At 44.2% G+C, this 16,936-nt stretch overlaps 1 protein-coding gene across 1 annotated transcript in view; it reads right to left on the bottom strand.

Annotated features, from left to right (window-relative positions):
- The window catches only part of LANCL3 (LanC like family member 3), a 44,360-nt gene extending 33,282 nt beyond the window's left edge, over nucleotides 1-11,078 (bottom strand). The window contains exon 1 of the mRNA XM_071750729.1: nucleotides 10,510-11,078. Within this exon, the coding sequence (XP_071606830.1) occupies nucleotides 10,510-11,055 (546 nt within the window). The 5' untranslated portion in view covers nucleotides 11,056-11,078. The remainder of the gene's footprint in view (nucleotides 1-10,509) is intronic.
- Between the last annotated feature and the right edge of the window lie 5,858 nt (nucleotides 11,079-16,936).

The following is a 16,936-nucleotide window of genomic DNA, read 5'->3' as shown; positions in this document are numbered from 1 at the left end:
ATGCTTGTCGATGGCCAAAGAACAGCATGACACACACAGACAAAAGAGGCTTTTTGACAGACTGTCTTATCAAAAATGGTGACCTGATTGCATATATTGAATTCTGATTTTTTTAAAAAAGGGACCAGAATAGAGAAGTTGGCTGACAAACAAAACCCAATTTATAGGAAATGCTTTACATCACGCTGTGCTGAGATGCTCCTGCAGCAGCAGAGCAGGCTCATGGGACATACTCATTTTAATTGTTTTTCTGATCCTCTCTACATTTTCTGATCCTCTCTACAGTGCTCCTCTGCTGCTGGGAGGCAAGGCTGGAGGCAGTGCCTTACTGGCTCAGCAACTGTTTTGCAGTCTTCATACAGCCTGTCAGATAGGGTGCTAGGCTGATTTTAACACTGTCCAGTTGAATTAACAGATAATCAGGGTCTATTGATTTAATGGAGGAGAGGGGAGAGAATAGGATGGTGCCTATACTTGGGCCCTGCTAGTTGTGGTACATGGGTGTGCTGTGAATTATGTGCAAGTCTTATGTTCTAACATAATGTTCTATGTGTGTATTAAAGACTGCAGAGAAACTTAAGGCTTAATCTTATCCCTCCCTTTCAGTGCTGCAAAATGCTGAGAAGGTTATGCTTCCGGTGGTAATTGTTGTTAGCCTCATGCCCTTTTCTTGCTCTCAGAAGAAGCTCAGTCTTCACATTCCTGCTTCTTTAGCCTGGTACCAAAATAAGATTTATTAAAAGCATCATTGTTTAGGTGATATACTAATTTATAATATTACATGCAGGTAACAGGACAATGTCAGCACCGTAAGTAGTACAGCAATATTCATGAAAATGCCCATATTTTCCTGAAAAATCTGGGTGGGGCCAGAAGCAATGTTGGGACTAGTGTAACCAGAAGCAACGTCAGCAAAGCTCCCCTCACCCCCTCAGATAAAAGAAGCCCCTGGGGAGCACCATGGCCAAGGTGGGCAAACAGGATGGGCACAGGAGGAAGGGAAGGGCATGGCAGTTTGCATGGCAATTCATGACAAAGGTCACACAGGATGGGTGCTGAAGCTCTGTCAGCTTGACCAGGGGGCAATGGTACCCACACAGCAGAAAGTCATGGCCTCTCTAAACCCAGCATCTATCAGGCTGATGACACAGCTTCCCAGATGGAGCTCTGGTGGGAACACACTGTGCCCCACGTGTCAGGCTGTGCTCTGCTCTCAAGCCATGATGGATGGCAGTGGTCCCACAGCACACCTGTGGGAATGTGTCCACGTAGAGTACCTCCAGCACTTCCTAATGGGCCTCCACAAGGAGGTGAGTAGGTTAAGGAGTATTGAGGATTCAGAGAGAGAGAGAGATACACTACTGGAAATACACCCCACCTTCTTTGGGAGAAGTCCACCAGCCAGGCAGGACACACTACAAGGAGGATTCCCTACCCTCTATGTGTCTGGCTGAAAACATTGACTAAAAGGACAAGAGGCAATGGCAACAAGTTCCTGTACAGTGCAGAAGACAGTCTCCTCTGTGCCTCCTCTACCCTCCCAGATGCCCTGGCATAACAGGTATGAGGCTCTGCAAGTGGCACTGAACAGTGACAAGGATGATGGTTCATCTAGGTTGGAAGTGTCACTGAAGGTTAACTTGGTCTATTCCCTTTATCAAAACTTCTTCCATAAACCAAAAAAGATGTGTTATTGTCACAGAAGACTCCTTGTGAAAGGAACAGAAGGACCAAGATGCAGACAGGAGACACTTCTTAGCGAAGTTGGTTGCCTCCCTGTGGCCTGTGTTAAGGAAATGGAGAGAAATCTTCTTACCCCAGGACAACCCTCAGGTTATTATCCATTATTGATTTGTCAGGTAGACAGCAATGAAATAAAAATCAGAAGTCAAAGGGCAATCAAGAGGGACTTCAGTGCCTTGGGACAACTGGTTAAGGAATCAGGAGCACAGCTATTGTTCTTCTCTGTCCTGCCAGCTGCAGAGAATGATGAAGGAAGAATAGGAAGGGCAATACCTGGCTCAAAGCCTGGTGTCACTACCAGAATTTTGGGGATTTTGATCCTGGATCCATTTACATGATCCAGACCTTCTGGCCTCTGGAAACAAATGGGGTGCACCTGTCTTAAAGGGGGAACAGATTTTAGCACAACTTAGCAGGACTCAGCAGTTGAGCTTTAAACTAGGTTTGAAGGGGTAAAGGGACAGGACCAGGCTCACTAGAGAGAAGCCCTGGGTAGGGGGGGGAACACCAGTGTTTGTAGGAGAGTGTGCTAGGGAGGTCCTTTGGTCTGCCACATCAGTGGAGGTAGGGGATGGAGATCCATGTAGGAGTAAAGACACAAAGGATACTGATGGGTTAGAAACCACAGAAGTGTCTGAGAATGTTCAAATGAGAATTAGAGCTTATGTGGTGGGATGAGTATCCCACCATCTACCCCAGTGCATGCAGGATGGACAACAAACAGGAGCTGGAAACCACTGTGCAGGGGGAAACTATGATATAGTTTCCACCACAGAAACATGGTGGGATGACTCACAAAACTGGAGTGTTGCAGTAGGTGTCTATAAACCCTTCAAAAGAAATAGGCAAGGCAGGAGTGGCAGTGGGGTAGCCCTGTATGTTAAGGAGTATTTTGATTGCCCAGAGCTCAATGATGGTGACAGTATGGTTGAGTGTTTATAAGGAAGACCAACAAGGCAGATGTGGTGAGACTCTGTTATAGACCACACAACCAGGGTGAAGAGACAGACAAAAGATACTAAAAGCAGCTGGGAGAAGCCTCACAATTGCTCGCCCTTGTTCTCATGGGGGACTTCAACTTATCAGATGTCTGCTGGGAATACAATACAGCGGAGAGGAAACAGTCTAGGAGGTCCCTGGAGTGTATGGAAAAAAACTTCCTGACACAGCTGGTGAGAAGGCCAACCAGGGAAGGCATCTGTGAGATCTGCTGTGGGTGATGTGATGGTTGAAGGCTGTCTTGGGCACAGTCATCACGAAATTATAGTTTTTGATACTCAGAGAGGTAAGGAGGGGGTTCAGTAGAACGGCTGCCTTGGGCTTCCAGAGGACAGACTCTGGCCTGTTTAAGAGACTCATTGACAGATTCCCTTGGGAGGCATTCTGAAGGCAAAGGAATCCAAGAAGGCTGGAAATTCTTCAAGAATGAAATCTTAAAAGGTGCAGGAGCAAGACCGTCCCCATGTTCCAAAAGATGAGCTGGTGGAGAGGACAAGCAGTTTAGCTGAACAGAGAGCTTTGTCTGGAACTCAGGAAAAAAAGGAGAGTTTATGACCTGGGGAAGAAGGGGCAGGCAACCCAGGACAACTAGAAGGATTGGTGTGAGGCTAAGCAGGCAGAAAATTAGATGGACCGAAGCCCAGTTAGAACTTATTCTGGCTACTGCTGTAGAAGACAATAAACTTAAAAGATGTGTAGATGTGGTGCCTAGGGACATGGTTTAGTGGTGGACTTGGCAGCACTGGGTTTACAATTGGACTAGACGATCTTGAAGGTCTTTTCCAACCTAAATGATTCTGTGATTCTGTATTTCCTTCCAGACATAAAGTAGTTATCTCAGTTATGCCTAAAAGAAAGAAAATATGGAATATGTGACTTAATGCCGTGCTCTGAATGTGCAAGAGCTGAATGTAATGACAGTATTTCTGTAAGTGTATGAGCCAATGTAAAGAGAATACATTGACAGAAAAGTGACAAACAAAAACCAAGCAGACAGAAATAGTAATTTTCCTCCATAAAATGTCATTTACTCCTCTGCCCACTCCCTCACTTGTTTTCTCCTATCTCTGCTCCTGTGTTGAACATCTATCTTCTTCTAAATTGAGTAAATCATCCATCTCATGCACATCAGTGTGTCAGAGAACGTGATTTTGGTTTTAAATCTCCACTGCTCCAGGGTCTACATTATTTCTTGCCTTTCCCACTTCATCTTTTAAATCTGATACTTCTCTGCAGCCTTTCACTTTTGTATTTTTGCCAGTATTTTATTACTTTGCTTGTTTGTTTTTTTTGTGTGTATATGTGGTTTTGTTTTGTTTTCTCTTACTGGATACTTTTTTCTCCTCTCTGTTCCACCTCTGTCAAATGTGGGTTTTTCTCCATGCCTCCCTGTTTCTCCTCCTTCACATACTCCATTATATATGCATGTTCTACACACACACTCTTTTCTTCTCCTATGTCATTCAGTGCTACTCACTATGTCACCCTCAAAGTTAACTGTGGCTCTTGCTCCTTTGCAAGAACCATGCCACAAAAAATCACTATTTGCCACCATCATGAAGGAAAATATAAATGTCAAATATAGATGTCTGTAGAAAAAGCAGTATTATAATTATTATCTTTCACATATGTATAAAATTCACCATACAAAAATCTGAAAAAAAAAAAAAAAAAAAAAAAAAAAAAAAGAGGCAATAGATTGGAGAAAATTCTCACAAAGTGCCACCCAACTGACAACAAATAACCAATGCTGCAAAGAACAGCAGCTTCCACCCAAGCCCCCTCTCTCTGCTCTGATGACTCCAGATGCTTCCAGAGATCCAACACCAGATAAACTCCACAGGTCCCAAGAACTGCCCAGCACCTTTTCCACAAAAAATCCCTGTGTTCTGATTCACGTTTTTTGTTCTTCACATCTCACCTTCAAGCCAGAAAGGCCCCAGAGGCAGCATCCTGTGCTCTGCAGAGGACAAAGACACCTTGCATTCAACACCTTGGATTCTAGCAGGCAAAGTAGTGGTACTGACAAAGTACAAAGGGTAACCTAGAAGTTCTCCATGGTGATGAGGAGGAATGTGGCTCAACTGTCAAGTTAAGAGTTCATTTCTAGTATGTGAAATTTAAAGGAGTTAGAAGAAGTATGGAAAAGTAGTGACCTATTTTGGATATAATACCCCTGGAAAAATGTGCTTATTTTTCTTAAAAACAGGTATTACAGCTTCAGTATTACAATCCGGATTGCTTTTCCAGCAGAAAGATGCTGCTGCATAGGCAAACACTGTTCTGACAGCAAAATGCAGAACAGAGATATGACACTGCTAAAAAGTGTCTTTTTAGAAAATTATGGCAGACTAATACCACTCTTCATTTATAAGCTGTTGAAATCCACATTTCTGCAACAGAATATATAATGTATGTAGCTAAACTGGTGTCAATCAAATCTCCAATCCTGGTAGGATCCACACCAAGGCCTCTGCTCTTTACTGGCTTTTTAAAAATACACTTGAAATTCAACATTTTCAACTTCCAATTTTCTGCTTTATCTCTAGAACTCTATATCCAGCATCCACTGTGTTGAACTGAATCCAGGTGGCTATTACTAAGGTGTCCCCAACTCAGAATTCGAAGGATGTATAAAATAAAAAAGATTTGTGCTACCTTGTTGAAGAGAAACAGATAAATTCTGAAATGTAGACCCAAAGTATTGCAGAATTCTTTCTAAAAAAAACCCCAGATGTAAATGATTCCCTTTATTTCACTGCTTAAAAATTTCCATTTTCAACTCCTGGTTTAAATTCATCAATTTAAGCAAATTAATGCAAAATCTAGCCCCCCTGTGTGGTTTGGGAAACCATTGCTAGAAAAATGTACATTTAAAAGAAGTAGGCTAGGATCAAAAGCTTTTTATCTTGACTGGTATTTCATTCTAATCTCAGTGGCAAACCCCCCCAACATCCTGGCTGTGTAGTGGCCTGTGTAAAATGAAATCATGAAAGCTGAGTAGAGCTCCAGCTTGCACAACATTTGATATTTCAAGCACCATGTTTCAGATAAACTGACAAATTCTTCTATGCAGAGAAAAGGACTTTAATGGGCACAGAGAAGGAACAAAATCTCACCTCAAAGGACAACCCTTCCCTTTAAGGTATAGGCGAGATTAAAAGCCTGACATGGGTACTCTGCACTACAGCACTCAGAGATGCATCTGTTCTGTGGGTACCCCACAGATTTCCCTTTTTAAGAGCAATCCATCTCATGTCTTTCGTAAACACTATCTTTAGCACGAATATATATAGATTCCACTTTAAAAAGTCCCAAATGGACATGTTCTACGCAGGATTCAGGAAGCTCTTTCTTCTGACACTTTCAAAGCTCTTTCTTCTGACACTTTCTGATTTTTTTTTTTTTAGAAGGCTGAGAAAAAACAAAAATCAAAACAGAAAATGTGAAACAAAGTAACACACAATAGTCTTTAAAACACCAGCTGGAGAGAACACTCTGAGTAACAAGCAGTATCATCCAGAGTTGTCTGAGGATTTGAGAGAAAACAATGTTCATTCATTTATATCTTTGCTCCCAGAATATATCGAAATACACTGGCTAAACCTGTCAGGCCTCATGTACTGCACATCAATCTCTTCCACTGCCTTTAAAAGCCAGTCCTGCCTCACACTTCCCTTGCTGAGGTACCCAGATCCCAGATATTAAATATCAGTGCTATCTCTGCTTTTCACCTACCAGGTGAAGTCAGTCAGCTTGACATGCTATCTTGTGAAGTCCAAGAGAAAAAATGCTCTGGTGATAGACAGCAGCCATGGTAAGTATGACTTTCACCAGGGCCCTACAGTCAGTGGTGTCCTACCAGAAAGACTATTGCCCTCTCTGGTCACCCCCTAACAGAATAGAATCAGAATTATGCCCACTCTGTGATGGGACAAGAGCCTCAGAAACACACATGGAATCATGACATCACATTTGTTGGAAAAGGAAATCGAGATGCCCCTTTGCCACAGAGATGTAATGGCATGAAAGAGCCTTAGATCTCTGTGGGCTCTCAAGACCCAGCCCAGTGCTCAGCTCCAGAAAGAACCAGTTTGGCCATGTTGGTGGCAGAGTGTGCTTTTCCAGCTTTGTCCCTTGCAGCTGCAGGAAAGGGTCTCTTATGGTGTCCCAATGTCTTTCAAAGCTGCAGTCTCAAATGAAAGCACAGAATCAGACAGCCAGGCAAAATGCTGCCTTGCATCCCACTTGGTGCACTGCTATTACCCCAACGCTGTCTTTTCTGCTGTGACCCAGAGCTAGAGGAAGTCAGTCAAGTCAGTTCAGGCAGTTATTAAAGAAAACCTGAGCAGTGCTAAGAGGCTGTAGCATCTTAACAGATGGTGATGGAAGAAGGCACTTGAACCTGTGTACCTTTTCCTCCGTCACCTAACAATTACATTGCCAGAAGGAAGTGCAACCACTGAGACACACCATGCTCTATCAACCACAAAATGGGACAGAATCATCACTGAGGAAAAAATGAGAGGATAAAACACCACCCAAATAGATGAATGGGGACCAACATTTTAATGTTATCTTACTACTGTGAGTGAAGAGAATGAAAAGCAGGATTGACAGGTTTGCCCAAGAACACATAATGAACCAACACTGTAAGCAGCAGAAAAATAGATACCTGAAGAAGACAGAAAAGAAAGAAAATTTCTCCCAAACAGTGAAAACAAGGCAATTAACTGCACACACCTTATTTCTATGTGCCTTATACAAAACACACATTGTTTCTGCCAAAATAATATTTACCTATGTCTGCCAGGAAAGCGCTGACTACAGTGTCATGAAACCTAAAGAAAGGATGAAAAAAACCCCCATCTTTCCTAATGCAAAGTGCATCATGAAAGCCAGACCCTTTTAAGCCTTGACTGTTAAATTAATCCTTACTCATGCAAAAAATCCCAAGTAATTCATGTGGGGAAAATGCTGTATTAGCCTAAAACTCTGAAAATCAGCTGAATATGAATGACTTCTTCACTTGAGGTCAATGTTATCCAACAGACTGGATCCTTCAGGACAGTCCATTAACTTTCTGAAGAACATGTGAAGCTTTAAAACACTGAGACGCCTTAGCAAGAAACAAGCATCAGAGCACAGCAGCTGAGCTAAATTGGTGTTTGCTAAAATAAAACAGTCTCCTTCCTTCCCTGCCCGGAAAAAACCCCAAAACCCAAACTCACAACACAAATGGTAAATTTTTTTCAAAAAGCTGCTCTTGAAGGGCATGCAGTTCTTGTATATAGGTCACCATTTGACTTCTTCAGAGGAAAAAAACAACCATATGGGCAGCAGCAGCTGTATTTCAATGTAAGGAATGGATTTCATTTTGTGCTGGAAATGTTTGCACAGTGTCCTCAAAAAAAAAGAACGTGGAAACAAGAAAACATGCTGCAATGAGCCATGTGAGACTGCACAATCAAATTACAGGAGGTAGCATTTTCCAGTGGTTCGAATCACAAGACATTGCTTCTATTCTGGGATGTACCTGGCTTACTGTTTGACCTTGGGTAATAAATGACATGCACTCTCTTTGGGCATCCTTTTTTTTTTTCATTTGTAAAAAGATGCAGGGTCTGGTCTGGCAATGTACTAATTAAAATAATTATGTGTTAGGATGGGAAAATTTATCAAAGGACTCAAATTTTCATCTAGCATGAATACACACAGACTAGATATCTTTATAAATTTCCTCATTTAAGGAGTGAAATATTTTAATTAAAAGTTCTAATTTTTGTTAAAATTTTAAAAAAATTTAAATTCATACTTAACAGTTTAGATTAGTTTGGTCTATTTATTGCACTATACATTTAAAATTAAAATGTGGTGACAGAATAAACAATACTATGGAAGGATGTTAGCTGCTGTTTAAAGCCTCAGCAAGGGTACCCAAAAAAAACCACACAAAAAAACCCAGGGCAAAATATAGCCCTCTGTGACTGTACTTAACCCACTTGCTAACTGGATTCTGTGCTCATCTGTGGGGGTGTTTAACCCTTTACAAATGCACAAACTGTAATTTTTCATCAAGCAAGCAGAGAGAGGAGTTCACCTCCTCTGAACTGCCTGTGAGGTCACTAAACCTGTTCTCCAAACTGTCCAGCAATTGCTCTCAAGGACGCAAGACAACCAACCAGATGAAGGAACTAAATGAAGCAGTAGAGTCCAGGGTGCTACCTCATTCAGCTGCTTTGTTGTGACACCATCAGAAGCACTGACACGGGCACCAGGCACACTCCCCCCAGTGCAAACTGAACTAACAGGGAGGGTTGACATCTCTGTGAGAAACCATTGCCTCAGGCTGGCACGGCTGCACACTGCATGCAGGATTGCAGTGCATGTACAAAAACTTTTGTCTCATAGAAAATGCAGTCAGAACAAAGTTTGGATTTCTTATAGTTGCAAAACACATGGTAAATTTTATGGTTATGATTCTCCAGATAATCCTGCTCAAAGAAACAGTAGTCAGAATGTACGGTGTGCTGCTTTAACTATTTAGTGCTGTAAGAATTTTTCTTCAAGACAATCAGAACATTCAACTGCCTTAACATTCTTCTTGCCTTCTCTGGATACCCTGGAGTCTCCTGAGTCCTCCATTAAATGAATTTCATTGGACTCTGATTGTAGTAGCTGGTATTGGATGGGGCAGAGTCACTTGTTTTTACATCATTTATTTACTTGGAACAGTTGCTTGGTCTCCCAGGAGCAAAGAAAGCCAGAAGCATATGAACTTGCAAAACAGTGATTAACGGAGGAAACACAGATTGGACTTGACAAGAGGACAGAAGCAAAATCTAACAAATGCCTGCTCACATGATACATTGACCACTTAGTGACAAACACCACAGCAGACAGAATCAGTTGCAATACTTATTATTGTCTAATCAGTGGAAGCTCTAAATTTCAGCCCTTACAATGACAGGATCCTAGGATGAAGTCCCAAGTACTGAAAACAACAGTACAAACAGCACATCATGCTTCCTTAGAAAAAGAAAAAAAAAAAGGACAAAAAATCCCAACAACAACAAAAGCCATAAAACACCACCAGCTGTGAGGAAAAACACCGAAATACATGGCCAAATTTCCAAAAGACTACCAACTTCTGTATGCCGGGGTCAGCAAACCAAGTCTCTCTGAAAATCTGGTTCCTTGCTCGCAAATTCAAGCGCAGCTCCACTTATTTATACAATGTTCCTTACCCTGGTTCACCCAACAGTATTCTTTTTCCTACCCACTTCATTCATTTTACGGAAATGTTATTGAGCATCCCGGGGGTACCTCTACTGCCGGACAACCCACAGCTGATGCTTTCGGCACGCCCGGGGTGCAGCGCCCCGTTCCCAGAGCCCTGCACCCCGCACGCCCCGGGCTTCCCGCTCCCTCTTCCAAAAGACGCATCCTTTATTTTAGGGGAGGAGCGCTGCGGAGAAACAGCTACCGGACAATGCCCTCCTCGCCCCCGGGGCTCACGCTGAAGCATGCCCTCGAAGTGCAAGCTGCAAAAGGCGATATTTTTTCCCTTTTTGCGGCAACTCTCCGCACCGGTGCACTCTCCCCGGCCGCGGACCAGAGGCGAGGCACTGCCCTGCCTCGGCGGCAGCAGGGGTGGGACACCGGGATGCCGCCAAACCTCCCGGAGGACGAGTCGACGGCCCCGACGGCGCTGCCGGTCCCTCGGGAGTGACCCACCGCCCCTCGCCCCTCCGTCCCCGCTCTTACCTCCATGCCGAGCCGCTGCTTCAGCACCAGGGCGGCGCACAAATACCCGGCGCGGCCGACGAAGAGCTCGTCGGAGCCGCACTCGAGGAAGGAGAGCGGGGCGCAGACTTCACTCAGCTCCCGGAACTTGCCCAGCGGGCGGGTGAAGTCGGGCAACCCCAGGGCACGGTAGACCAGAGCCGCCACCGCGTAGACCCCAGCGCCTCCCAGCAAGAAGGCGGCGCGGGTGTCGGCGTCGCCCTCCCCGCCGCCCTCCTGGTACCGCAAGCAGGCATCCACGACGCGGCGGGCGGCCCGCAGGTAGGCCTCCCGCGACGGCGCGAAGAGCGGGCACTGCGAGACGTGGTACAGCATATAGGCCACGCCGGCCACCCCGCCGTACAGCCCGCCCGGGCATCCGCGGGGGCCGCCCAGGGGCGGCAGCTCCCGCAGGATGCGCTCGATGGTGGCCGTCACCAGCGGCACCGCCGCCTCCTTGTCCGGCGCTGCCGCCGGGCTGCCCGGGTAGTCATCGAAGCGATTGGCGAAGCAGCGCTGGCTCTCCATGCCCCCGCCGGCGCGGAGCTCTGCGCAGCAGGGAGCGGGCGGGAGGCAGCGAGCAGGGAGCTGCCGGGGGAGGGGGCGGGCGGGAGGAGGGAGCGCGGGGGAGGCGGGAAGCGGCGGGAGGGGCGGGAAGGGGGCGCCCCCGCAGAGGCGGCGGAGGGGGGGAACCCGGGAGGGGCGGGGGGCGAGGCGGTCGCTGCCGAGCGTCCGAGAGCGGAGGTGGGGGGAGAGACCGGACGGTCCCCCCGGCAGTGTTGGGGTCGGGTCTGCCACAGGGCGGCCGCTGCCGTCCCCAGACTCGGGGAGGAGCGGCCGCCTCTGCCGCTGTCCCCCCTCAGCGCCCCTCGGCGCGGGGTCCGCAGGCCGCCGACCCACCTGCGCATCCTAAGCGGCAGCCGGACTGTCGAAGAGAGGGGCTGTGACCGACCCGGATTTTCAGAGCGCTGAGACGCACCAAGGAGGAGGCCGGCTCCGTTCGGATGCCCAGTTCGTCCTGCTGGGCGCCCCATCCTCCCCTCCAAGGCTCACCTGTGCCTTCGCTCGAAGCCCCCGCAGATCCCCGTGGAAAAGGGGTTTACTGGGTTTTTCATCCTCTCCCGCCCCACTGCTGCCGGAAGATTTCACTCCGGGATGCGTGCCCGGCCTGCAGGAGAGATCCAGGAGCGGGAAGGGTGGGCGAAGTGCTGCCCAGTGATTATTCCTGGCTGTGGAACAGCCCCTCGGGGGCTGCTGCCGCCAGAGCCGAAGAACGTAGCCAAATCCAAAGGAGGGCAGCCTGAGGACCGGTTTACACGGAAAGCTAAGCAAGTCCCCAGCAGAGCATCGATGGCACAAAGCCATCTTAAGTCCCTTTCCTTCATGCACGAGCCAAGCCAGAGCTTGTGAGAAACTGAAAATTTAGGCCACTGAATAGGTTCCTAGTTAAAAGAAAGGGGGAGAAAAAAGACAGAAAATCTTGAAGCAGGTATTAAGAACAAGTCCTACGTGATACAAATACACAGTTGTCACGTCTTCACCTGGCAATGTGAACTTGTGCAACATAAGTGAATTTATCATGAAGATTCCATGACTTACAGTCACCTGGTGGTCTCTGGTACTTTCATTGAAAGACATGCAGCCTCTGTTGAGCTGACCTCCTCATCAATTCTGGTGGAAGAAGCAGCTTACTGGAGGTTTCAGCTGGATGCCAGCAGCTGGAACAGCAGTAGCAAGGGCCAAAGGTCTTTTGAGTGTTGAAAGACCTTCCTAGAGTTATGGCTGCCTTCCCTCTGCTCTGTGCTGGCTGCTTGTTTCAGCCTCTGCCTGCCTCTGCATCAAAGTACCTTTGACTTTGTTAAGCTCCTCATTTGCACTTCCACACTCACTTCTTGCAATTTACCTAACCCTTTTTTCCTCTTCCTTTTTTTGGTTTTATGAGCGGCTCCAAGACCTTTGCTTCCACCCTTTGGTTTTGGCTTCTGCGCTTTTCTTCAATGCATTTTTGCCATATACATATATGTGTATATACATTCCAGGAATCACCTACTAGTCTATGCTTCTACACATTCTTTAAAGCCCCATTTTTTTCTTGCTTATTCACAAGCAGACCATATGTGGTTTCTACTGTGCAGATCTTGGTCATCTAGAGCATTGAAAATGTGAAAACACCCAACCAGTGGGTATGAAATCTCATTCATATAGTATTTTCTGTCATAAACTGGCTTCTGTTTAGCTGTTGATAGGATTTTCCAGCATAATTACTTGGTTTAGAGAAGTGTATATCCTAAGTGTTCTTTTAAGTGAAAATTTGGGAGTTTTAATTGTGACATCATTTATTCCACATTTTGGGGTTGTTTACTTTATCTTTTCAATCTTTTTTTTTTCTTCTTTTTTTCTTTTTTTTTTCCTTTTTCCTTTTTTTCCTTTTTTTCTTTTTCTTTTTTTTTCCCCTCAAATCAAAAGGGATGGTATTTTCCTACAATCTTTTGGGGTGGAAGGTGTCTCAGACACTGTCTTCCCACTGATGTGAAAGAATCCTCTCCCTGGAGGTGCTTATCTCTCTCCACTAAAAGTGAGCAAGTGAGCAATCTTGTCACAGATGCCACTTTTTGAGAACTTTAGCAAGGGGAAATGATTCTCTGCCAGTTTCATCAGCAAAGGATTTAAGAAAAATACAGACTATATACGAAAATCAGTTGGTTTAGCAACATTTTCTTTTAAAAAAGTGTTAAACAAGACTGCTACAATATTTTTCAAAAAGAAGTCAGTGCTAAAAAGAAAAATCTTCCATGCTCTGGAGAGTAATTTGACAAAGTGAAGAGTGCTTAGCCACTGTAGGGTTAGCAAATGTCATACAACAACCAAGCAAGAAATCAGGATGACAGTTTCTGAGGGGGATGACAGTTTTCTTCTTTTTTTAAAGTATTAAAACACCAAAGCCAACTAAATTAAAATGTAAAAAAAAAATAAAAAATAAATCTTAAACTAGCTGTGTTTTCGTGTACAGAAGTTTTATGCTTTTAGATAGGATGTCTATCTTCTGTATCCTTCTCACTCAGCCAGGCATAGCTGCAGTACTGATACAAATGGAAGAGGAGTGATTCTCAGACATAGATCATGTGCCTCTCATCAGATCATCCTTTGAGGTTTGCCCTCCTCTTGGTTCCCAGAGTAAACGTGAGACTCCAGTGAATGGCTTCAGCTTGAGAAAAATGTAAATTCTCCCTCCCTCTCCTTCTGCACTGCTGAAGCTCCCAGGGCACTTTGTGCCTCCTCTTTGGCTGCGTTAAGATGATGCAGGAAGCCAAGGAAAAGGAAACAAATTATGGATTGTACAAGGAAAGGATATAATACTGGAGTGGTGGGTAGAGGTAACGATAGAGGAGCTGAAACCCCAAAGCTGTTTCTGCTGTTCTACTAAGTCCATCATTACAGAACACATTCTCCATGTGAGAGATCAAGATATCAATGCAATGAGAAGATATCAATGCAATTTACGTTGCATATCGATAAAACGTATTATGGAATAATTCAGGTTGGGAGAGACCTTAGGAGGTGATCTCGTCCAACTTGTGCTCAAAATAGGGCTAACTACTTTTTGGTGGGCTTGCTCATGTATGTTTATTCACATCTACTTATTTATTTATGCATTCCTTCAGAGAATCCATGACTTCTGATGTTTCTAACATAGCGCAGTACTCTGCCCTCAGTTGGGACTGGAAGCATTTCCTAACAAATGTTTTACATGTCAGTTTAGCATTTGTCTGGAATGCTTTTTAGAGAGGTAACAACTTAGTGTACTACAGGGTTTTTGAAGGCTCACATGACTGCCAGTTTAGTTCTTACCCACTATTCCACATCTCTCCTGAGATGAAGGTGAAATGCTGCTGTCCCAGGAACATTATTATGGCATGAACACAGTAGCAGGGTTGTGCTAGAGGGTCTTCAGGCTGGTGTAAGCACACTGGTTGTTAAATTCAAAATTCTACCTTTTAAAATCAGCCATCTGATGAATCAGCCTGTGTGCCTTTCTACTTTCTCTGCGATTGGTTCTTGAAGAAGAAATTATCACTGTGCACTGCAGAGTCCTTGCTAGTAGCTAAAATATGAAGGAGGAGCCTGGCAAGGAGACATGGAGCAGAGGCAACCCCAAGGATTTCATAGCATTGTATTTCCATAGCCACATTACCCCATCAGCCTCTGACTGCTCAGTATATTCTGATTTCTTACCATAAGGTGGTTTTTTTTTTTTAGTTTATTGGTTTAGGCTATCCTGTTCTGTATGAGCTCCACTTAAAAACTGGATTTCTTACCGTAAGGTGTTGTGTTTTTTTTTAGTTTATTGGTTTAGGCTATCCTGTGCTGTATGAGCTCCACTTAAAAAGCTGCACAAAAGCTTTTGTGTTTTTTGTTCCATGACAATCAATTGATGGTGATACAACGATCTGTTTTGAAAATGAAGTGTTTCTTGGCATTGCACAGGGGAATCTCTTTTCCTAAGTTGACCTTTTGTTCTCTTATTTGTGCACAGTTGATAAGACAAACATGATTTCTGCATGACAGAACTGATACAGGTTTTAGTGCCTGTATTCCCATTTCACCGCAAGGAAAATTGCACATTAGAAGGCAAAGCATGTTATTTCACAGAGATTATGTTGAATATTGTGTCAGATATTTAATTTTTCTTATCTCATTTGAATTCCAATGGGTATTCAATGATTGTTCTCGTGCTATTCTGCAGCAGACCTGCACTCTGAGACTGGCATGTATTTGTTGCTGATCAAGCAGTGGTCTATGAGCAGTGGGATTAATAAAGTCTGGTGTCTGTTTTGTTTTCTGCTTTCCATTATCACCACCTTATTACCAGGCTTGTCCTGTCTTGGCATTCCTTGTGTTGGTCTCTGCATCCCAGACATGCTCTTCCCATTTGGTGTGAAAAATGTGCTGCAAGTGGCTTGGGGTGCTTGGGAGGTGTCTTTGTCTGGCAAGGGGAGTTGAATTACCTTTGGCCTATGGTAAGGGGCTACACTGAATTACTTTTTGCTCCAAAGGCACACTGAATTTCTGTCCACGGCTGAGTTTCATGAAACTTGGGAACTAAATAGGTGTTAAATTTCTTTGAGATTCTGTCTTTGTTAGCATGTGTAGTTGCAACTGGCCAACAAATGCAAAGTTATAGGGATAGTGGGAATGCTGAATAAATAAATGGGCAGTCATGCATGATCATCCCATGATTCCTTCCTTAGGAAACAGGGCTAGAAAGTTTTTTAGTTTTGTTTGGGCTTAGCTTTTTTTGGTGTTTTTATTTGTGGGGTTTTTTGTTTGTTTGTTTGTCTTGTGGGTTTTTTTGGTTTTGTGTGTGAGCATATACAGTGTGCAACATAAAGGTTCTTGTAACCAGATGCTGAAAGTGTGATTAGTGGTACTCATTGCTTGCAGAAGGGATTCTGCTTACAGAATGTTATGTTATGTATTTCCATTTGGTAAGGTTTTCTGCACAGGTGAAAACCACAGAAGCTGTTATGAAGTCTCTGAAGAGAGTATAACATTTTTCAGTATCTGTATGTAGACTTAGTTGTGATGGGTGAATTGCCATTCAGCTGTTGAAAAATGCCAGTGCTTTCTCCAGAGCAGGTTTGAAATTCTGAGTTTTGTCTTAACTAGCAAAAATTTAGCTTCAAAATAACATTACCTTGACCCTATTCTAAGTTTCTTCAATAGTCAATGTTATTCCTAGCATTCCTTCCCTTGGCTTGGAACCAACTCAAACTTGCAGGATGGTGAAGCTCTTTTCTGCAGATAGGTCTGTCACAATCCACCCTTTCTTTGTGTAGCAGATTATGTCCAATTTTTTATGTTCAAGGTCATTTCTAATGAACTGTAAGTTTTCCTGTATGCTTAGAGAGCAGTAGTTAATCTGCAGTTCTCTGCATGGTTCTGACATCTGCTAACAGAATAAGGAAGCAAAAAGCCTCAGTGTGCACTCCACTGTTAATATTAAAGCAAAGTAGTTCTTTTTCCTTACTTAGTTGTCAATACGACATGCACTGTCAATTCTAAATTTCTTTAAGTGCATCTATTTTACAATTGATGCCAGTGTGAGATCCAAGATTTGAATTGTAACATTTTTGTCAGAGGTGGAGTTTGGAAGCTTTTCAAAGACGAGCAGCAAAAATCAGTATCTGAAATCACGGAAAGTTTTTACCTGAAAGCAGTTGACATTTTTATCTGGAATGCTTTACTTGCATTTACTTCTCTGTACATTTTGCTATTGCCTCAGTAATTGCTGTGATGAAAATGTGAGACTTTTATTAATGGATCATGTTTCTACTTGCCAGAGCAGGAACCTCATCCAGCAGGGCTCATCCCACGCAGATGATGAAGAGAGCTGGGGCAGTGACTGGAC

Source organism: Heliangelus exortis, chromosome 1 (genome assembly GCF_036169615.1).
Source record: "Heliangelus exortis chromosome 1, bHelExo1.hap1, whole genome shotgun sequence".
Taxonomy (NCBI): domain Eukaryota; kingdom Metazoa; phylum Chordata; class Aves; order Apodiformes; family Trochilidae; genus Heliangelus; species Heliangelus exortis.
This window is presented reverse-complemented; position numbering and strand designations above follow the sequence as displayed.